Below are 23,451 nucleotides of genomic sequence, written 5' to 3' on the forward strand. Positions count from 1 at the left end.
AAGAGGAACAAGAAGAAGATACTAGGAAGATAGCTTTTCTATTGTATGCAGGGCCTGTCTCTGCCAAGATCAGCAGAATCCTGAAGAAACACAATATCTAAAATATTTCTACCCGGCCAACAAAATCAGAACAGTCAAGGATGACCTGGGGTTAAGAAAACCTGATATTTATCACATATGTTGTTAATGCGGTGTGGCTTATATTGGACAAGCTACCACAATGGTGAACCTAAGATTTAAGGAACACCAAAGACGTATTAGGCTTCAGCTGGTCACAAAATCAGCCATATCAAAACACTGCTTGGAGCGTGAACATACCATGGACTACAATAAAACCAGGGTCCTGGCCCAAACCTGCAGATTCTGGGATAGTGTCATGAGTGAATCAATTGAAATTAAGACTGCAGAAAACTTTGTCAGGGAGCAGGGTACCAAAGCAGCACTATGTGGAATCCGGCGTTTGAACTGCTATGGAAACACTGGAAAAAATATCTCCAGTAACAAACCTCAGACAATTGTTGGCGTAAATTACAGGATCAGACCACGTACAGGCACCAGGCAATGTCCACTGCCGCGGAAGACAACCACAGCAGCTACCGATGAGATATGTAACAACAACAACAACAAGAGCAACAACAACCTGACACCTCAGGGATCACACCTTGCGCGGAGAAACTTAATATAGAACATTGGACGGCAATCTTTGTGCAAGAGACTGCTGCAGTGAGCACGGATGTAATACGGATCTTCAGCAGCAGTGTGGGATGTGAGAACTGCGCTTCGTGGCCGCAGACTTAACTACAGGGAACCAGGAGACTGACACTGCTGCAAGAGATGGCAACAGCAGGTGCAAAACAGCTGGAGCAGTGCAGAAGGGCATCTTATGGTCTCGAAGCAAATGTGGAACACCATGATGCAGCCACCACGACAGGAGACTGCCGCAGCAGTTGCAGACAGAATGAGGAACACCTACAGCTGTTCGGAAGTACATCTCACAGGTGCAGACCAAAGAGTGAACATCCAATCCGGAGTGGAAGATGAACGAAACTCGGGGCGCTTGGCAGGCTTAAATATGGGCTCTGGTCAGCTAGTCTCAGGGAACACCTGATGAAGATGTAGAGTTACGGTGTCAAAATACCTTGTTGGGAAGATAGGAACCAGTGGTAGAACACCTGATCTCAATGAGATGATAACAAATTGCCAGGAAAGTCTAAGATATTATACTGGACTATTGTTGTCCTGCCTTCACAGTTTTTCAATTGCCGTCTCGAAGACCTGTCAGTGTAAATCAGAACGAGAACCATGTTATGATCTGTTCCATAACATGACACACATTCTACATACAAATTTTGTTTCTTGTTTCCTGAGATGTTCTGATTTTTGCTTTAGATTGTGGATACAGTCCTTGAAGGCCCAATGGTACGAACCGGATACCGGATTCCACATCATCCTCAGACCTTAGGCATAACTGGATGCGGATACAGAGAGGCATGTGGTCAGCACACGGCTCTCCTGGCTGTTGTCAGTTTTTGTGACTGGTGCCAAAAGCACTTGGCGGCAGACTTGGACGGTGACCCATCCAAGTGCATGGCTTCTTTGATTTTCAGTTGTGGATCGGTTTAATTCATTTGCATTCCAGCTTATCTATGATTGTAAATTTCCTTCATTGTATTGAAGACGTCTCTCTAAATCTAGCATGGAACTCTTCCAACTTGAAAGCAATACTTTCCTAGGCCGTCATCAAATCTTTGCAGTTTTTACATTATTTTCTTTGCTCGCAGTCAGGATGTGGCACTTGGTGTTGCTGTTGTGTTCATACCGCCAGTCACACTAGTTCCTTGTTCTTTATCTTTAAGAACCTTACACTTCCTCAGCCACAACTGAGAAACATTGTGAGGTGGCATATTGGTGAAGGCATTGGACTCTCTTTCAAGAAGTGTGTGGTTCTTGTCACCATCTGGCTGATTTGTGTTTTGTGTGGTTTAAATCACTTAACGGAAATGGCAGGAAGTAAATGGTAGGAAGTTCCTTTCTACAAATCCCTGGTTTGTGTGTTCCCCATTTGTGTCCAATTGAGCAAGTGTTTCATCTTGAACCAGGTTTCAATGGAACATTGAACACTAACCTCTCTCCCTTCTGTTAAGAGCATCCAGTTTTAAGGCATTGGTAATAAATAACAGCCTCTCAAGAAGAGTTACAGTTTGCTCATTGCAATAGCAGGCAAGAATATTTTCCAGTTTGTAAAACACACACTTGCCTAATATTGATGTATTTGCAGGTATCTCATATGATCCATACTATGTCCTCCTTTATCACCCTAACATTGAAGGCGACAGAATTTTTGCAGGGCATATGGTGCCTATAATCTCAGATTATTGATGCACATCATCTTCATTGAAAGTAAAGAAAAAAAGTATTTCTCTCATAAATTCATAAATAATATTCATATTAGGTGTGTGCTATGTACATTATTTATTTTACTAACAGCTGAGTTAAATTTTTTGTGTCACCAACTCCAGGAACATCAGAGAGATGCAGCCGCATCAAATGTGAACAGAGGTCTCGTGGTACCAAGTTGTATGCTAGTAGCATGGAAAATATGCCCGGATGTTCATTTGATTCCTTAAAAGATATTAGTGCAAGAATCTCACATACTCATAGCAAGAAAGTAATTAAGCATGCTTTGCGTCAGCAAGCTAGAAGGCGCAGGAAGAATACTACAATCAATGCAGGTAATGCCATAATAGTTTAGAAATTTCTTGATTAATTCCGATTCCCCACCATTGCAATGTATTTCTCTTTATGTCGACTGTTATCTATGGGCATTACTGTGAATTCCCTGAACTTTTTTTTCACAACTGCTGCCATTGTTACTTTGTTGTTAATAATGTGTAGCTTCAGTTTGCAAATATTTTGCAGAGTGTCACGTTTCTTTGTGAAACATCCTTTGAACTCACATCACATTGTAGTGGCAATAGTTCCCTGTAAAGATGCTGTGATAAACATGCTCACATAGATGTGTGCTAGCATTGTGAATACTTGGTATTCTGTGAAAATTCTCTGATTCTGTGTTCCTCCCTGTTTGTAGATTGCTTTACCCTTTATCCTAGATTATGAGAAATCTGTAAAAGATCTTAACTGCTACTGCACTGAAAAAATACAGTTATGTTTGAAAATTATAGTATTTTGAAAATTATAGTATTTTGAAATTCCTTGTTGCCAGTAACAAATAAATGACAGCTTCTGTGTTTCATCATGGCCTGTGTATGTTTCATTAATGGGTGCATGCAGATTTATGTACACCACAATAGCACTTTTAAATTTCTAGGTCTTCAGGACAGAAAGATACATTGCTCTCTTTAGGATTGGTGGTGGTTGTCGTCATTCCTTTCTTTCTTTCTTTTTTCATTCATTCTTCTTTCTCCTGTAATCTACCTTTTCATGACCATACCAAAACTCCGTAAAATTATCAGTTTGTCTGCATTGACAGTAGATTTGTCAAGTAGCAAATCATTCACCAATAAATTAGCTGCAGCTTGAAGTTTCAGAAGGATACAATGGAAGGAAAGCAGAGTAAAAACAAATGTTGCAGCATAATCACGATACACAATGAACGCAGGACATCAGATAATGTCAGTGTTTCTGGTTGTAGTGAGAAAAGGCAGAGTGGAGCTGGAATGCTTGTTCGTATGATTACAGCAACTGGCAGTTGGATACCATAGTTCAGACACATTTAATGTATCAGTTATCCTGGTGTAGCACTGGAGCTTTTTACATTCAGTAAAGTGGAATTTTTAAAATTTAGAGTCCAGAATCTGATGGTTGACATGGTTAGAGTGGTGTATAGCTTTTTGATCTGTCTTTTATGCTGTACTTGAGAATAACTTGTCACAGATGATTCACTTTTGGGCACAAGATCTTTCACATGGGCAGCCATCTTCTTACACTCACTGCAAACAGTCTCTTTCACAATAGAAGCATTAACTAGCATTAAGTAGCTGTATGACGTCCTTATCTGTGTGCACATTGTATCTTTAATATACCTGTATGTGTTACATGTTTTTGAAGTTCTATCTATCTTCGTTAGTTTCTGTTAAATTGGAAATAAAGAGTTTGCGGTAAAGAGAAGCAGCTACAGCTGTTACTGCATTTTTTTTATTAAGTTTATAAAATGGAAATTATCATTTTATTCTCACTACATTATATTACATTTGTGATTACATACTTAAGTACTGACTCATTTCAAATTTTCTTTTTAGCTAAAGGCAATTGCATAGCCTCCAAACCTTCAACAATGCGTGAAGTCTTGGCCTCTATACCTGGATTTAGTATAAAACCAAGAAAAAGGTCAAATAAGAAACTTTCTGCAGCTGCACAGTTGGAACAAACTAAGGAAGGCTGTATTGATCTTGAAACACCAGATTCTATCCTTGTGAATACCAATTTGAGAGCTCTTTTGAATAAGCATACATTTTCTAGTTTACCTCCACTGTATCAGCGCAAGCTTGTTCAACTTCTCCCAGATGTTGACAGAGCTAGCATATCTACACAGTCTGATAATTCATTAAGGTAGGTAAAGTTTGCCATCAGTATTTTATGTAACAAGTGCCGTACTTGAATAAATGGTTCACAGAGTTTTTTCCGTGTCAGACTTATATTCAAGGCTTGTGTTCAGTCCTGTGCTTTCGGTGACTTCTCTGTCGCCACTGTCAGGAGATTGTAGTAAGCTATTAGGTACCTTGTTAAGCGGCCTGCTGAAATCTTCTGATGATGACAATAGCTGAAGTTGTCAAAAGCTTGAGACTGAATACAAATCTGATGTGACAAGCACTCTGTGAGGCGTTTATTCAAGAACATTGCCGTGGAAAAGTAAGTTATCAGATGCCGTATTGTTATTTAGATATAATACTGTACATTCTTCTAATGATAATATTTTTGGTGCAATGTTCTCTTCCAAAAAGTCCTTGATGTTTGTAAAAATAAGGAAAATAACATATTTAATTACAGTAGTGTACATGTATGTCCAGATGTGTATTCTGAGCATTATTTATTGTGGACAAAATGGTAATTAGTCAAGTCGTGATAAAATTTAACAACAGTAATACAAAAATTATAAGAGGTTTGCTAAATACCCGTAAAATCAAAGGAATTCATTGTCCACAATTTGTGTTTACAGTAGCTATGAAAAATATTTTCAAGGAGAGGAGGGAGGACTCAGGAAATGAATAATAAGTAACTAATTTGGACCATGCTATAAATCTGAGATACATGAATTCATGGTTTGGGCTTTCCTTACAGATTATGTATCAATCTCATAATAAAGAAACAGCAATAATAAAAGAATGAAATGCACAGTGGGTGGGATATTAATAGAATGTTATATCTTGCTGAAGTAATACAGCTGATAAACATGATGGAAGACCTGTCAAACTCTTATTAAGAAAGGTTAATGTATCGTGTGTAGAATAACATTTATGCCTTTGAACAAAATTGCTACAGTAAATGACTACAATGAAACCAAAACCATTAAGAGTGAAACAAAATAAATGGGATGGTAGTGAAGGAGAAAACTGAGACTGGGGGTGGGGGGGTGGTTGACGATTTAAGGAAAATATTGACATCAAAACATAACAAGCTGTAACTATGTAAAAAGTTTTCAACTTTGACATAACTGAGCAGCCACAATAAAATCTGTTACGAGTTTCTCCTCTGGATGTTCTTTTTTTCCTTAAGCACATGGTTCCAAGGAAGTAGGAGTGATGAGAGAGATAGTTGCAGAACATGAAATCCTCGGCAGAGGTATTAAAAACATTTGGTGTGTGAAGTCATAATTAACTGAAAGAGTATTGACAAAGTAAGAGATTAATGGAAATAACAATCACATTGTCTAAATACATAGGAAGAATGTAAAATAAGACAATTCGCATATGAATGCATGCCATTAGCCTTACAAATGTGTTAACATTGGAATTAATGTGAGTTGCATTTCTTATGTTGTTGTGGCAATATAAACAGAAAACTACTCGGGAACTAAAGTGGAACACATAAAAATAGAGTGTATTTAACAAATTGATGAACAGTCAGAAATTGGGAAGTGATCTAAGTGTTTTCAAAAACACGATTCCGTTAGTCACTAAAAATAAAGAGCTTGAGGAAATGCAGTGGTCCTCTTTAATTCTGCCCGCTACCCGTAGTAACGTGTGCGCGGGGCACACAATACTCATTAAAGCCTGTACTATGGTAAGTGAGTGGGGTTCACCTTACGAGGCAGGATTTTTGTATAGATATTGACCGCGTGTACCTGAATGGTGGCAAATCAGACTTACACCCACTCTGTAATAACAATGATACGTCAAGTAAATCCGAAATGCAACTACACATCAGGACGGACAAGAAACAACACAGAAGATGCTACCAATTTGTTAATAATACGGTCGCCAGCCTAATTAGACATTAACTGAGTTTCTTTCCAGTACAAGTTGGTGTATATTCATGCAAATCAACACGTAGTAACCCTGCATAATATAGTAAATTTTAGAACCAGAAAATCTATTGAACTGATTGTTTCACGTTCTGTACAGATATGGAAAAACCATAAATACATAACACTACACTATAATGTATACTACAAAACTTCGTACTGTCTTTTGATCTGATTAAAATCGGGCATAGGTTACCCTAGAAATAGTAATTTCGAGCCACACACAAAATGTCAATTTTAATAAAGATAAAACACTGATAAATTTTGGCTTTTATATTGACTTTAACTTTTGCTGGTCAAATCAATTTAGAACACTTCAGAATTCAAATGAATAAAAAAAAAAAAAGGGGGGGGGGACACCATGAAACTGTTATGATCACTGTATAAAAAAAAATTAATTACTGACACCATTATGCGCTCAAGATTTCCAATATATGAGTTACTACTCTCTTTATCTTATTTCCTACTCATTTAAATACCTTTATACCTGTCTCGAAATAATTAAACTTCATTACTAAATCAATGTTAAAGTTATCCTCCAACTTTATCAGACCTTCGTTATTCATTTACTGGTTCATTAACAAAACAGTTCTTGAAACACCATTCTAACATAGTTAGGTCTGCAAGTAATTATTATTAACACAAAATTTAATTTTTCATTTCGGGACACTCGGATTGCACAACATTTGGAAAGGACCCTATCTAGGTTAGTTGTGAGGATAATTAAATGATAGGAAAGTTCTGGTAAAATTTAAGTTGTTATTGAACAGTATGGAACAAAAGTAACACTGGTCCATACGAATACAGTACTAAAAGTTTCAACCTGTTCGTATCGATGCGGCGGTTGGCAGGCGGCGAGATGGCGAGGCACAAAGCACGCATACAATCACAGCTATGGCTCTTGACGTATCGGCACTTTATTTCTTCATAGCGTCGCAGTACTTTTCCATTTAGTGCCAATGGAATTTTGCCATGCTGTATGGGCCTTGGAACGGCATACCCGAGGCTCAATGAAACTACGTCTTCCAGGAGAGCCTCCTCGCTCCAGCACGTGTTGCTCAGATCAATGCCAAACTCCAACTACTACTGCTGAGCCCGTTGTGCCGTACAGTACCTGCGTGCATTTTCCCGCGCTCGCCTGCCATCCACCTTTTACCGCTCCCCTTCAGACAGGGTATTTACCCGAGGTTTTGCATTCTACGTATCCTAACACATTGCCTACGTATGGACCAGATGCACAGTTACAATTTCAAACATGTTACAACAGTTTCAACATTTGTTACCTTTCAATTCTATTACAATATTGCTTGACATTTGACATAAACATTAATATTAACATTGAAATTTGTTTACAGTTTTCTTAACACAATGACATGAAACAAAAAAAAAAAGAAATGACATCAGAACATCGATTACACTAATTGATCGAAAAATCAGATGGAAAAGAAAATTTACTTATATGTACAATTGTACAGTTTTGTTGTTGTTACACATGCCCCTGTTTCAAGTAAATTTCACTAAGTGCAAATTTGATGGGAACACAAACTTTATATTTATACAGGGGTTCTGAATCTTTGCGTGAATGTGCCATCATAAATGTTTATACCACAAACTTCCTTTCACTCACATTATATAGGTCTATACTTTTTAATATATCAAGATCATTTACCTATCGTTTGCTTAAGTGCCTTTGGCACAGTCCAACCTCCTATCGGAACATGATTTAAATAGCAAATTACTTATTATTAAATTTCTCAGAAAAATAAATTCAAAAGCTGAAACACAAACACTTAACTACAAAGCATATACAAATACCTATATACACTATAAGACAATTTGTTGCTGCTTGTATCGAATGGCAGTCCATTTCCTTATTTACTAATAAACACACAATAATATTTAGAAAAATCACTACATATATTTGCTGCCTATTATTCAGATTTGGGCAGTCCATTTCGCATCTTTTTATCACATCACCTGCACCACACTTACAATTCTCCTTTGACTATTTATCTGCCCTCTTTGGTGTTTGGCAGTCCTTTATATTATGACTCATATACTGCCCACTTTGATTTTTGGCAGTCTCATCTTTTATTTGGCTTGCAGCATTTACCCTTTCTTTTCAGCCCTTTTCTCCATACATCTTTACATTTATAGTACATTTGGTAATCTGAAACTCACATAAGTACATTAGCACACTGACATTGGTATACATACATTTACAAAGGTTTGTTACATTTGGAATAAAATAGTTTGAGCATTAGATCCAGCACATTTACTGCAGATTGCTTTCTGATTGTACTTAGGTTACTCACTCCTAGGAACATAGTTTCAGGTCCACAACGTTTCTTACACCTAAAGGTCTTTTGGATTTTGGGTAGATCAGGTAGTAAGCATTATCGTGTGGAATGTTCTGTATTATATACGGTCCATTATAAATGTATTTAAATTTGGAAATTTCATGGTTCAGTTCACTAGATTTTTCGTGGGTTTTTAAAAGAACATAATCCCCAATTTTGAATTTTGAAACTTTCAGATTTTTATATGTCTTTTAGATCTAGATTCAGCTTTTTGCTTTGCCCTTTTTCTGACTAATTCTTTCTTTTGACTCAACCCCAAGCTTGTACAAGGTGGAAACTCTAGTTTTTCCTCAATTAAACTTTTACTTCTGCTGCCTAATAAAATTTCTTCCGGTGGGAATCCAGTAGTTTCATGATGTACTGTGTTCATGACGTTCTCAAAGCCCAATATAAATCTGCCCCAGACTCTAAATCATGCCCCTTCCTGTCACTCTCATCTATTAACCTCTTGACACGGTACATTTCATACATGTTTGTCAAACCATCATTCCCTTGGTCGATCTCCAACAATAAAGAACCAATTTCTGAATCGGCCACCTTCCCATTTTCCTCAAATTTTATTTCCAAATTCATAGATGCATTATTAATTTTGACCACTTCCCGGCTACAATCAATAATAACTTTTTCTTTATCTAGCCTATCTATACCCAGAATCATTTCAGTACTCAAGTCTGGCACAACCAAAAAGTCGTGTTTAAACTTTTGTCCTACTAAATTCAACCAAGATCTGGTTCTTTACCGGCTTGCTAGTCTTGCCAGTAGCACCAACAATTTTTACACCAGTCACTGACATAATTACTAGTCGAGGCTTATCACAGATGTGTTCGAAAAACGATTGGGAGATCGCACTTATCTGAGATCATGTATCAAGAAGTACTTGCAATTTCACATTATAAATTTCAACTGGTATTATAGTTTGTTTAACCGTCAAATGCCTTTCATTGTTGTGTTTTTCCCTAAGCAAATCCGGGTCGACGATAACATCGTCCCAAGATATGCTTTTGACCTGCACATCACCTATATCTGGCGGTTTCTTTGGTTCCCGGAGCTCAAAGTCATCACATACTTGAACTCTTTGTAACATTGACACTGAGTCGTCCGGTGGCTCCTTTTTTCTGTGTTCATTCTCAACATCTGGGTTTTGTTTTGAAACTTCGTCATCAGTAAGTACGATATCGCAATTAGCTGTATTCCCATTATTTTCACTAGTACCGAATTACTCGTCATCTGAACTATCGTCAGAATCCGACCATTCTGGATCGCTTTCAGGTTCCAACATAAAAGCTTTTCTGAGACAGGCACTAAGTTCTTCCTCTGCATTTTCGTCAAGCTTTGACTTTAACTCAGTATCCTCTTTTGACAAAACGACCTCATTATCAGCTTTACTCACATCCACTGTTACTTCATATTTAGCGTAATCCTCGTGGACTTCCATTACTCACAGGTAATTACCTGCCCCTTCCCCACGGTGCCTTTCGGTAACCGCTTGTACTGTTGGCGGATCATTAACAGAAGTTACTTCCTCGTCAATGATTAGGATTTCATCCTCCAATTCCTTCCTATCTTTAACCTTCGTCCTATCGGCAGCACGCTTACTTTGCGCGGCACTATTTACTCTCTCCTCCAAATTTGGGCCACGTCACCTTATCGACATCCCTACTATTTCCTTTTTCACTAATTAACCTCCTTGCCTCATATTCCTTCTTAAAATCCTCCCACTCACACTGCTTGAGGCCCTTGTACAGATCATCGATCTGCACACGCCAATCAGTTACTTCTGCTAATTAGCATTCTCGCCATTTACTTCATTACTAACACTGCTAACCGCACCTCTCTGTGTATCCACTGTTCCATCTACTATTTCCTTCGCCACGGAATTACCACACGTAATGTATTCACCAGCTCTTACGGCAATGTTTGTACCTAATTCTGCCGCATTGCTAGTGGCTTCTCTCTGAACAGCTGTTCTGCTAGGCTGGGCCATTGCCCTCTGATGCTCCACTCGCCTGCTAACATGTATCGCTTTGCGCGGTGAAGATGAGTCATCTACGCTCGCACCTGACGCTTGTTTCGCAACAACACGTTGCGTCGTTCCACGCCTGTCTTTAAGCTGTCTCATAACTTTACTGTCAGTCCGGTAATGTTTCTTAAATTGGGGCTGGTATGTTCTGTCCGCTACCGTTTGGCCCGCAACGTTCGCGGAAATCAGTTTCCCGCGTCGTTATTATTTTGCGTGGTGTGTCCTCTACCGCGACCTGGATAACTCCCTCTTCCTCTGCCTCTACCTCTCTGTATCATGTTGACGCAAAACCCATCGCCGTCATTTCTCTCGTCATTATTGCGGTTATTCCTGTTACTAAAATTCTGATAATTGGCACGACTTTCGCGCCAGTGCTCTTCGTCTTCGACCCTTTCGAGAAAAGCTTGGAAGCTGCGATGATTGCTTCCCACATCTCTCTTCGAATCTTCTGGAAGCTTTTTATGTAACTCCCACATGATTTCAGAATCGGATCTTCTCCCTATTAAATGTGTCAACTTTCGGTACTAATATTCGCAGAAATCTTTCAAAGAATTCCTGCCCCTGTTATCATGAAGTTCGGCCATGATAAATTCGTGCCACAAATGATCCTGTTTTTGTTAGGACCAGTATTCTTCTGTAAACTTTTGTTTAAACTCTTCGAACATCATTAGTTCAGTATTCAAGTTAATTCCCCAGCGCTTAGCGTCACCTGCTAAGGCGCTAATTACTATGTTTATCTTCTCCTGACCAGACAAGTGTTCAGGAAACATCCTCTCGCAATTTTTGATGAAATCTAACGGATGCCATCCATTATGTTTCCTGGCGGAATCGAAGCGCTCCTCACCTTCCAACAGCTTCGTAAGTGGCGTGCCATTACAGACAACACCAAGCCTATCTTTGATTTTACTCTCAAGATCGAAAATTTTGCCTTGAATTTTCGATGTATTTTGTTCACACTTTTGTACACGTCTGGTAACTTTTTTGCCTAAATTTCTTTCAGTATCTGAAACTGCCTTTTTCAACTGTAATATTCCATGTTGGCATTCGTTTACGATCTCAGTTTTAAGACCGAAAACTTTTTCGTCTACTTTTGTTTCAACTAGAGGCTCTACTTTCTCTTGGATGTTGAGAATTTCAACATCAAACCTACTGTTAATGTCGTCAATTTCCCCCTGCATAGTATTCATATTTTTATTAATTGCGTCAATTTCAGACTTCATAGTATTTACTGCAGAACTTAAATTACCCACTTTTTGTTCTGCCTGTTCTATTTATTTACTAATTTTAATTCCTTGTTCTTCGACCTGTGCTTTAAGCTGACCAACTTGTGTTTTAAGCTGATCATTCTGTGTTTTGAGCTGATTACTTTGTGTTTTAAGCTGCTCGTCAACGTGTGTTTTAAGCTGATCATTCTGTATTTTGAGCGGCTCGCTCTTTCCTGCAAATTTGTTTGGTTAATTGTTCAAATAATTCGTTCGTGCTTAAAATTTTCACGCTGTTTTGTTCTACGAAATCGGTGTGTTCCGATCCTACTTCAAAATTTTCTCTCGGTTCTTTCTTTATCTGTGGTGAATCAAACATGTCAGTGGATTCATTCACATACCCACTATCATCTACAAAGTCACCCTCTACTTCCTGTTTTATTCCTTGCTGTGTTCTAGCCAATCTCGACATTTCAATCTGTTCGTTAACATGTTCGTGATATTGTATGTACGCCAATTGTCTTCCGCTGACGCCATCTGTTATCTGGCCGCGTAAACTCCTGTCATTGCCAGCCGCATCTTCCATTACGCTCGGCTCATTTACTGTGTTTACGTTCTTGTCCATACCGAACGCAAATTACACCTCAATACCGTACTTGACGTTCACTGCTATTTACTTTACTGAATAATATTGCAATTCGTGCCACTGAACATCCACTGTTTCCCGTTAATTTGTGACCGACAACAACTGGATGTCCTGTCACCGGGAGCCACTTGTAACGTGCGCGCGGGGCACACAATACTCATTAAAGCCTGTACTATGGTAAGTGAGTGGGGTTCACCTTACGAGGCAGGATTTTTGTATAGATATTGACCGCGTGTACCTGAAGGGTGGCAAATCAGACTTACTCCCACTCTGTAATAACAGTGATACGTCAAGTAAATCCGAAATGCAACTACACGTCAGGACGGACAAGAAACAACACAGAAGATGCTACCAATTTGTTAATAATACGGTCGCCAGCCTAATTAGACATTAACTGAGTTTCTTTCCAGTACAAGTTGGTGTATATTCGTGCAAACCAACTCGTAGTAACCCTGCATAATATAGTAAATTTTAGAACCAGAAAATCTATTGAACTGATAGTTTCACATTCTGTACTGATATGGAAAAAACATAAATACATAACACTACACTATAATGTATACTACAAAACTTCGTACTGTCTTTTGATCTGATTAAAATCGGGCATAGGTTACCCTAGAAATAGTAATTTCGAGCCACAAACAAAATGTCAATTTTAATAAAGATAAAACACTGATAAATTTTGGCTTTTATATTGACTTTAACTTTTGCTGGTCAAATCAATTTAGAACACTTCAGAATTCAAATGAATAAAAAAAAAGGGGGGGGGGGACACCATGAAACTGTTATGATCACTGTATAAAAAAAAATTAATTACTGACACCATTATGCGCTCAAGATTTCCAATATATGAGTTACTACTCTCTTTATCTTATTTCTTACTCATTTAAATACCTTTATACCTGTCTCGAAATAATTAAACTTCATTACTAAATCAATGTTAAAGTTATCCTCCAACTTTATCAGACCTTCGTTATTCATTTACTGATTCATTAACAAAACAGTTCTTGAAACACCATTCTAACATAGTTAGGTCTGCAAGTAATTATTATTAACACAAAATTTAATTTTTCATTTCGGGACACTCGGATTGCACAACATTTGGAAAGGACCCTATCTAGGTTAGTTGTGAGGATAATTAAATGATAGGAAAGTTCTGGTAAAATTTAAGTTGTTATTGAACAGTATGGAACAAAATTAACACTGGTCCATACGAATACAGTACTAAAAGTTTCAACCTGTTCGTATCGATGCGGCGGTTGGCAGGCGGCGAGATGGCGAGGCACAAAGCACGCATACAATCACAGCTATGGCTCTTGACGTATCGGCACTTTATTTCTTCATAGCGTCGCAATACTTTTCCATTTAGTGCCTATGGAATTTTGCCATGCTGTATGGGTGTTGGAACGGCATACCCGAGGCTCAGTGAAACTACGTCTTCCAGGAGAGCCTCCTCGCTCCAGAACGTGTTGCTCAGACCAGTGCCAAACTCCAACTGCTACTGCTGAGCCCGTTGTGCCGTACAGTACCCGCGTGCATTTTTCCGCGCTCGCCTGTCATCCACCTTTTACCGCTCCCCTTCAGACAGGGTATTTACCCGAGGTTTTGCATTCTACTTATCCTAACACATTGTCTACGTATGGACCAGACGCACAGTTACAATTTCAATCATGTTACAACAGTTTCAACATTTGTTACCTTTCAATTCTATTACAATATTGCTTGACATTTGACATAAACATTAATATTAACATTGAAATTTGTTTACAGTTTTCTTAACACAGTGACATGAAACAAAAAAAAAAAAAAAAAGAAATGACATCAGAACATCGATTACACTAATTTATCGAAAAATCAGATGGAAAAAAAAAATTACTTATATGTACAATAGTACAGCGATGTTGTTGTTACACCGTTTACTGAGAAATAAACTCCTGGTTCAGAAAAACATTAGGTTGGATCTTGGCATGTTTGTTCCTGATGAGTAGTAGAAAATTTTTTAAATGTTACAAGTTTGTAGCAGAATTGTTTCATTGAAATAGACTGTAATATTGTGTTAGGGGTTTCATGTGTAACTCCCCCCCCCCCCCCCCCCCCCCCCCCTCTCTCTCTCTCTCTCTCTCTCTCTCTCTCTCTCTCTCTCTCTCTCTCTCTCTCTCTCTCACACACACACACACACACACACACACACACACACACACACACGTGTTCTCCTAAAATTAACATCACCATTCAATTCACTATTGCATTTTGGTATAGTAACATTCAACATTCAGATTTAAATATAGAGCATTTACAACTATGTAGCTGGCTATACTTTCAATTTTATACAGTCATTACAAATAAATGTAAAAATGTGAGCTGTAATGTGGCATTGAAAATACCTTATAAAATTGTTTTCTTTCCACAGATTGAATTCTTCTGGTTTAAATAATGAATTTTTTGCTCGAGCATGTCTTGAGTGGCGAGAAAGGTTAGCTGAAGGTGAATTTACTCCAGAGAACCAACAAAGACTGAAAGCAGAAGCGGAGAAAGAAATGAGCCGTCTCGATCCGTGGAAGGTTAGTTATTCAGACTGAACAATTTGTAGTTACATATTTATCCACTCTTAATGCTGCTCTGGGATGATCATTGCTTTCAACATGACCAGCAATGCAAGGACATTATCTGAAACAAATATTGTATGAGAGTATCAAACCGTGGAAAGTCCAGGATGGAATAGCAAAACTTCTCTACCCACTTCCCAGCTCCCACTCCAGCACCACTCATGCTTTCTATTCTACCACTTCATCCACTAGCCCAGGCTGTTCCACAAGTGCCCCAGGGAGGAGGAGTGCTCGCTGTAGTGGCTTGGAGCCTGTGTAATGGGGGGTGAGGGGGGGTAGCAAAGCCACTGTGCTCAGGCCGGAACTCGTACAACAATCCATGGCAGTGGCAGCTGTGATCAGTTGCGGAAGTCCTGTGCCTTAATTGGAGGATACACTTCTATATATTGAGGGGATGGGTGAACGTCCAGAGTGCCTCACCTGTCATAAAGTATTTAATTCTGCCAAGGAGTAAAACATAAGGTGTCACTATACACATCTTCACGCAGCGCATTAAGAGTAGATAGAAGGCGAAGCATGCAGAGAGCTAGTAGCCAGGCTTAAGAACAACATACCAGGAGATGTAAGTTTGAAAAAGCATTCTTAGGACAGAAGTTATAGAAATGTGCAGCAGAGTTCATGTACTGTAATGTGTTTATACTTTTCTGTTGAATGACAGTGAAGAAAATGGAACTGAAATACAGTTTGAGCAAGGTACAGAGTTGCTCACATTATAGCTATGAGTGACAAGCTGTTTTCCATGGGACCTTTCATAAAATCATGCATGTTAGCGGTTGCAGAATGTTTGTTTCCAACGGAGCTGTGGTCATTTGAAGGGGTTTGCCTTTCAAAGCAAACAGTGTCTCGTTGAAACCTGGGCGTGACAACGAATTTAGTGAAACAGCTCAGGAGAAAATCCAAGAGCTTTGTTGCATTTATGCTAGCACTTGACAAAAGACTATGCTAAACTTCCAATATTTGTGGTTGGTGTCAATATAGAGCTGCAAGTAATGGAGAAACTTCTGGATGTGGTACAACGAGATTACACAGCAACAGGACTTGATGTTTTTGAAGCTGTTATGAGTTGGTGGACAACATGAATTTGTCTTGGGATAAGCCTCATTCTGTAGCCACAGATGGTGCTCCATAAATGATCAAGCATTGTCAAGGTTTCACTTCTCATTTAAAACATGAACTCAAGAATGAATTCAAGAAAAAATATTTTGCTGCTCATTGTTTCATTCTCCAAAAGACACTACATTCTCAACTATTGGATTTAGATGGTATGATGAAAGTCATAAAATGTGTGATTTTTGTATGGTGTCACGTTATAAATCGCCTCCATTTCAAAGAACTCCTGAAAGATATGGAAGCAGAGTATGGGACATACCTTACCACAGCACAGTTCCTTGGCTTAGTCAGGGAAAAGTTCTTGATGTTTTCTTTACCATTCATGAGGAAATACCTCTTTTTTTCTCAAAATGAAAGGAGAAGAAACATACTGTCTGAAAGATATAAAATGGACATTAGAACTCTAGTATTCGAAACAAAAGTGCATATGAATTATTTAAATCGGTCAGGGCAAAGAGCAGCATTAGTAGACATGCAAGACCTAATCAGAGCATTCATGGAAAAGTTATGCTTGTTTGAGAAGCAGATAGGTGACGGAATTTTAACATTCTTCAATTGTCTGGCTTCTTTAAAACTACCGGAAGGTACCAGTTTTGGCGACTATCAAGCCAAGATAAAGCAGCTCATCATGTTCTTGAAACATGATTCCGACAGTTCAGCATTTTTAAAGTAGAAATGAAGTTGTTCAGCACTTCTGTCCCGGTTTCACGTGATGATTTACTGTTTGCACTCCAGTTTGAAGTTATTGGTTAGCAAAATTCAATTTTGATGAAAGACAGATACTGCAACATGCTTACATGCTTAATTTGTCACAGTAGTATCGTTCTTACACCAAAAAAAGGAAAAGTACCACAAAAATACCCCACACATCACGTGCTTGTTTGGATCTATGAATACTTGTGGGCAGCTTTTCTCAACAATGGAAAAAATAAAAACCAAGGTACGATCTTTTCTTTAGGATGCGACACTGAAGGCCATTCTCCACATTAACGCTGCGACACTTTGCTGTCAATATGAAAAACATGTATAATTTCAGACACCCAATAAACATATACAATTTCTTTTAAAACAAAACAGTTATTTCTCATTTATTTCCTTAACTTCCTGTATCCCCGAGGTAGTCATGTCACTGCATCATAGCTGCTAGGAGCATGTTGTTGGTGATCATGTAAGGTGCTGCAGGTGGATCAAAAGGCATGCCATGCCACCTGTCATACCATGTGTCACCGACCCATTTGATTGTTCACAGTGAGTGACAGTGCTCTGGAGCAGGGAGTGATCCACAACTCAGCATGGAGCTCATGAGCTGGAACAGCCTGCACTAGCCTGTTCCACTTCTCTGTTTCTCTCCTATCCTCTCTCCCATTTTTGCTCCCTTTCTCCCGCCTCTCCAGCAGCCAGTACTATGGGGCACCTGCTCTGCAACTAGCAGCCCTGTCCTGTCCCCATCGTGTCCCTGCAGGCTCTCTTCCATCCCTACCCTGCTATCCTTTCTCCCCCCCCCCCCCTCCCCTCCATATGTCTGCTCCTTATCCCCACAGCCTATCTCGTATTACTGCTCATTTCAGATGCAGTTAAGAGTCCACAGTTGGACAACAGCAGCTGTGTGTGAGAGCTGTGCTTGTGTGTATGTATATATGCTTTCTGTTTCCGAAGAAGGTGTTTTGGCCAAAAGCTTAAATGTTCAGTAGTCTTTTCATTGTGCTTGTCTGCACTCAATGCCTCCTCTATGTTTATGAACGTTATTGTATGTTAGCATTCGTGACAACAGATTTCATGTAGGGAAAAAAAGCCTCTTTCATTGTGCAGCATTTGCAACTTCATATTGTGCTAACAAAATCTCTACTCCAGGAATGTTGTTCTACTGTAATTGTATGATTTGTGTTTCTGGTCCAATCTTTTAACCCATATTAGTTGTATTTCTGTTATGTATAAGTGTCAGTCAAAAAGTTTCCATGTGAAGGCCATACAGTAAAAAATTGGTAAGCCAGTCAGGCAAAATTGCTGTGAGCATTGAGACAATCATCCAATTGACCCACCAAGTTGAAGGTACCCATTTTGTAAAACACTGTGCCCTGCTGCATGAAGAAACCCAACACTGCCTGCTGCACATCCTCATCTGACAGGAAACATTGACACATTAAGGCCTTCTTCAAGAGACCGAAGGCATGATAATTCCATAGGAAGAGATCAGGACTATAGGACAGGTGCTTGAGTGTCTCCATTTCTGCATTACAACATTTTTGGTATGGGAACTTGCATCACCATGAAGCAGCAGCACCCAGCACGGAACTTGACATATTGTCCCATAAACATTCTTAATTCTCTGATGGATGTCTGCTGCTGTTTGTCTCTCGGCAGTCGAGAAAAGAAAAACAGCAAGTTGTTCCTGTTTGGGCCCATTGGGTAATAACTTTGCTATAGTTCACATTTACTGCATACGCATTTGAAAGATGAGTGCCTACATGTTGCGGCTTACATATGCACATTGGACTCGCTCTGCATTGCATATACACTACGGCTACGCCTGCAGATTGAAACTGTTTGATCTCCCCTTATGTTATCCCCTACGATAAATAACATACTGTAATCTCATAAAGAAATTATGCCAAGTAAAATGACGACATCTTCATATTTTCCCTGAGTTTGCCATGAATAAAGTGAAACAGTGATATGTGGAATGCAGTTTGCAGGTACTGCCCCAGTTGAAAAATCCACTGTTACATATAGGAAAGAGAATATGTTGAGTGTGTATAGAGAGACATTTCTTCATTGTGTAATATATCTGCTTGACATAACTCTGAGAGCTTGTGATCACAAAGAAAAGTTGTGTGCAGTCTGATTAAAATTACTTGACAATTGACATCTGTCACGTGCTGCTACAGGGTTGCCACATCAACTGCTGGCTACCACTCAGTTATAGGTGACACAGAAACGTGGCAGGTCACTTCACAAATGATGTTAATGTGTAATGCAGAGCAATGTTTGAAGTGGGTGTCCCAAGGTGTGAGATAAATGTGAAATGCCCTGTAGACAGCTGATTTTAAGTTACCTAATCACAACCTCATGTTGTGCAATGTATCCAAGAGAACAGTGGGCAACAATGTGCGGCATCAGTGAAATCTTAATCACATTGTCCATGGTGATTAAACCTAGACTCTGCGAGCAAACTCAAGGTAGAAAAAATTCAGTTTCAACGCTAAAAGCAAACTAATCTGTCATTGGTTACCTGTAACAATAAGAGCTGTCGCCTTACCAACCGATGAGTTTTCCTCATTGGCATGTGGTTGCAGATTATAGGCGACACAAGCAGATTCCAAACGAGAAAAGTGACAGGAAGAAACGTAAGAGCAAATATAATAGTTGGTATGATAATGAAAATGACGGCAAAGAATTACAAATAGAATAAATTACATTTTAAACAATTAATAGAAAAAATTACAATGAACTCTTGATTAGAGGTAGAAATAAAAAAAGAAATGTGGGGCTTATGACGAAATTCAAAGCTGTGACCTCTTACATATTGGGTTAATATGATAATCAATGATGATCCAGTTGCAACGATGAACTGCAACATTCTAAATTTCGGCTTTATGAATGTTGTGAGAAGCTTTCTAATGCAAGCCGATCTCTGTGATTCTGTGATTATAATAACTGTGTCTGTGATGCTGAATTGCATCTTGGCTTTGGTTAGAGCTGTGAATGCCATGGGTGTATTTTATTTCCTTTTATTTTGTGTGTGCGTGCGTGTGCGTGCGCGTTGTTTCTGGTTCTGGTGTGTTATCAAATGTGATGAAATATGAAATAAAAGGACCAGACCTATGATTCAGGATCCAAACACATCAAGAAAGAAAGTCAGACAAGGAATTCAAAGTCAACTGATAATTGTTGTGGCAGTTTGGCAACGGCAAACAGTATGGGTGTGATGTTGAGTGCTCCGATTGCAGGAAACGAGTTCCAGCACATGTAGTGTCAACTATCAAGTAATTTTAATCAGACTATAGTATATGATTATAACGAATGAAAGAAATTGAAGGAAACACACATCTTTCAAATGGGGACTTTGGTGTTTAGTTAGAAGAGATCATGAATCTTTTTTTAACGTATTGGTTTATTTGTTTGCATCATAGAGTAAAGGAAACTTCTCTTTAGTTTTCTGTCCCGTAACAACTCTTCTGCTGCAGAAACCATAGTTGCTGCCGTCGTATCCTCGGATATATTGCACATCATAAGGTTGTGGTTAGGTTAGGACAGGTTTACATACAGACAGGTTTACATACAGAACTACAAAATGCATCATCTGCTACAGTTCATTCATTGATCACTTAAAATCTGCTGTCGAAAGAGCATATCACATTTCTGTTGCATCTCAGACTGGCCACTTTCAACATTGCTCTGTGCTGTACATTAACAGCATTTGTGAAGTGACCTGCCATGTTTCTGTGTTGCCTATAACCGAGTGGTAGCCAGCAGCTGATGTGGTAACACTGTAGTGGCATTTGTTTGACTTCGATTGTCAAGTAATTTTAATCAGATTGTACACAACTTTTCTTTGTTACCACAAGCTCTCAGAGGTGTTATGACAACAAGATAATTGTGTGATGATTCATTTAAGGAGTTTCATGTGACCACTGAAATGTTTATATATTTGTTAACAATGTTAGGAAATCACAAGGAGACAGGTGAAACCAGAGTAATCATGCTTAGAAGTCAGAAGGAAAATGCTCATGGCCACCATGGATTTCTGAGAACAACTTGGAAACAAAGGAAGAACATTCTTTACAATAGTTAGATGAGGTCACTTGCGGTGGCTGCTTTGTCGTGAGGTAACCAATGTGCAAGTGGTACAGAGAAGATAGGGGTTTTTGAAATTTAGTTTTTAATTATAGTGCAACTTTGTATAAAACATTCTCAGGCTTCCTGCCGTGTCAGTTGAGGGAACTGACATGGAAAGAAGTCCAAGAATGTTTAATACAATAGTGCTGTCGCAAAATAATTTGTTCTCATAATCCAAAATAATTCGTTCTCATAATCCAACTATACTCATTAGTCAACATCATATAGTAGTACTGTCTTGTGCCAATTTGAAGAATTTCAGTTACTTATTCTTAGGCAAAAATGCAAGTATTGTTGTAGGTGCACAAAGGAATAACTGCAGTCAAGTCGAGTGGAAATGATAACTTGTTTACTCTGGGTAATTACAAGAATGGATAACAGTACAGTTTATGTTATAGCTGTGATGTGAGTTTCAGGAAAAACTAACACTATCAAATAACTCGTGGAAGGTCCATCATGAAACCCTAGCACGGCATAACCCAAATTCGAGGTCGGCACTCTCTGAAGCCGTTGCTGGAACAACATGTTTCAGTGGCGGCGACATTATAGTCTCAACAATGTTTCATAGTATTAATCCATTTGTAACAAATGTTTGGTCATTTTGTTTAAAAATCCACCTCAAATCACTTTGACGTACAACTAATGGTTGCCTTTCCTTTGGAGAGTGATATTAAAAACTCAAAATAACATACATTCTTACATGGTTAGAAGTATGCTTGAATGACTAGAATAGACAAAGACTGGAAAGAACTTGCCTGTACCTCATGGATCTTAATGCAATCCATGTGATCACCTTGATCGTGTGTACTGTGTGAATTCTCTGTTGTGTATACAGCTAGTTGTGGGAATGACAGCAGACAGTCTGATACCTAATGACTTTTGAGATTTGTAGACACCTGTACCCAAGAATATCACTAAAAGAATAATGCATAAAATAAGCAGGATTGGTGTGTAGCGTGCAGAAATACACAGTGAAAAAAAATTAGCAGTAGCCCAAACGTACATGCTTTTGATAGCAGTGAGACTGATTATCAATTATCAAAAGCATTTGCCTGAGTAAATGGAGGTGTGAAGGGTATAGGGAAGGACGCACGAGTCAAGGCGGTGGCAGTAGAGTGTTGTGTGGCAGATCTTTCACCAGATGACTTTGCGGCTGGACAACTATATGAAAAGAGTTCAGAGAGTAGAGCGTATAGGAGATAGAGGGAAGAAGGAAGGAAGGGAGTAGAAGAAATGAGAGGAAAGTGATGGTGAAGAGAGGGATGGGGAGGGGAGTGAGTAAGGGAGAGTTGTGGAAAAAAGCAGGACGTGGGACATGAGAGGGGAGGGGGTGGGGAGGAAGAGAGGGAGAGAGAGAGAGAGAGAGAGAGAGAGAGAGAGAGAGAGAGAGAGAAACCTGTATCGGGCAGGGGGAGGAGGGAGAGGGGAGAGTAGTGGATTGGAGTGTGTGCAGGATATGCTGGACAGACAGTTCCCACCTTCGTAGTTCAGAGCAACTTGAGCTGGAAAGGAGTATCTAAATGGCCTGTGTAGTGAAGCAACTGTTGAAGTCATTAGTGTTGGGGTGTGCAACATGTTTGGCAACTGAATGGTCAAGCTTAAGGTTTGCCACAGTTTGGCGGTGGTCTTTCATGTGAGTGGACAGTTAGTTGCTTGTCATGCTCACATATGATGCTTTACAGTAATTGCAATGTATCTGATATGTAACATGGCTGCCTTAACATGTTGTTCTGACTTTTATTGTGTAGATCTCTGTGACTGGGCTGCAGTAGGAGATGGCAGGGGGATGTATAGGATAGGTCTTGCATTTTGTGCAGCCATAAGACAGTTGGGCGCAGTACTGGGAACAGGATTGGAGTGGGGATGGACAAGGATATTCTGTAGGTTTGGTGAGCGACAAAACGTTACCTTGGGTGATGTGGATAGGATTTTGCGTAGGACATCCCTCATCTTAAGGCACGACAAAATGGAGTCCAAGCCCTGGTGAAGGGTGTGATTGAACTTTTCAAGGCCAGGGTGATACTGGGGGATTAGGAGTGGTGGTTGGTGGCTGGTTAACTGGGTTACTGGTGTCAGAGCATGAGATGGCACAGGAGATCTGTTTATGGATTATAGGCCAGAATATTTTCCGCCAGTGAAAGCTCTGGTAAGATTATCCATATATTTCAACAACTCCTGCTTTCTACTGCA

The 23,451-nt window shown here is 39.2% G+C and overlaps 1 protein-coding gene across 6 annotated transcripts in view; it reads left to right on the forward strand.

The window, feature by feature from the left end:
* LOC124594946 overlaps positions 1 to 23,451 on the forward strand; it is a 200,732-nt gene that overhangs the window by 53,050 nt on the left and 124,231 nt on the right. For 5 of the 6 annotated variants that reach the window (XR_006978167.1, XM_047133450.1, XM_047133455.1 and 2 more), the window contains exons 3-5: positions 2,520 to 2,732; positions 4,260 to 4,569; positions 15,120 to 15,270. Coding sequence is in view for 5 of the 6 variants with exons in the window: in XM_047133450.1 (XP_046989406.1) it covers positions 2,520 to 2,732; positions 4,260 to 4,569; positions 15,120 to 15,270 (674 nt within the window). In the remaining variant the exon portion in view is untranslated. The remainder of the gene's footprint in view (positions 1 to 2,519; positions 2,733 to 4,259; positions 4,570 to 15,119; positions 15,271 to 23,451) is intronic. The other variant, XM_047133454.1, reaches the window with a different exon arrangement.

This window comes from Schistocerca americana, chromosome 2 (assembly GCF_021461395.2).
Source record: "Schistocerca americana isolate TAMUIC-IGC-003095 chromosome 2, iqSchAmer2.1, whole genome shotgun sequence".
Classification (NCBI taxonomy): domain Eukaryota; kingdom Metazoa; phylum Arthropoda; class Insecta; order Orthoptera; family Acrididae; genus Schistocerca; species Schistocerca americana.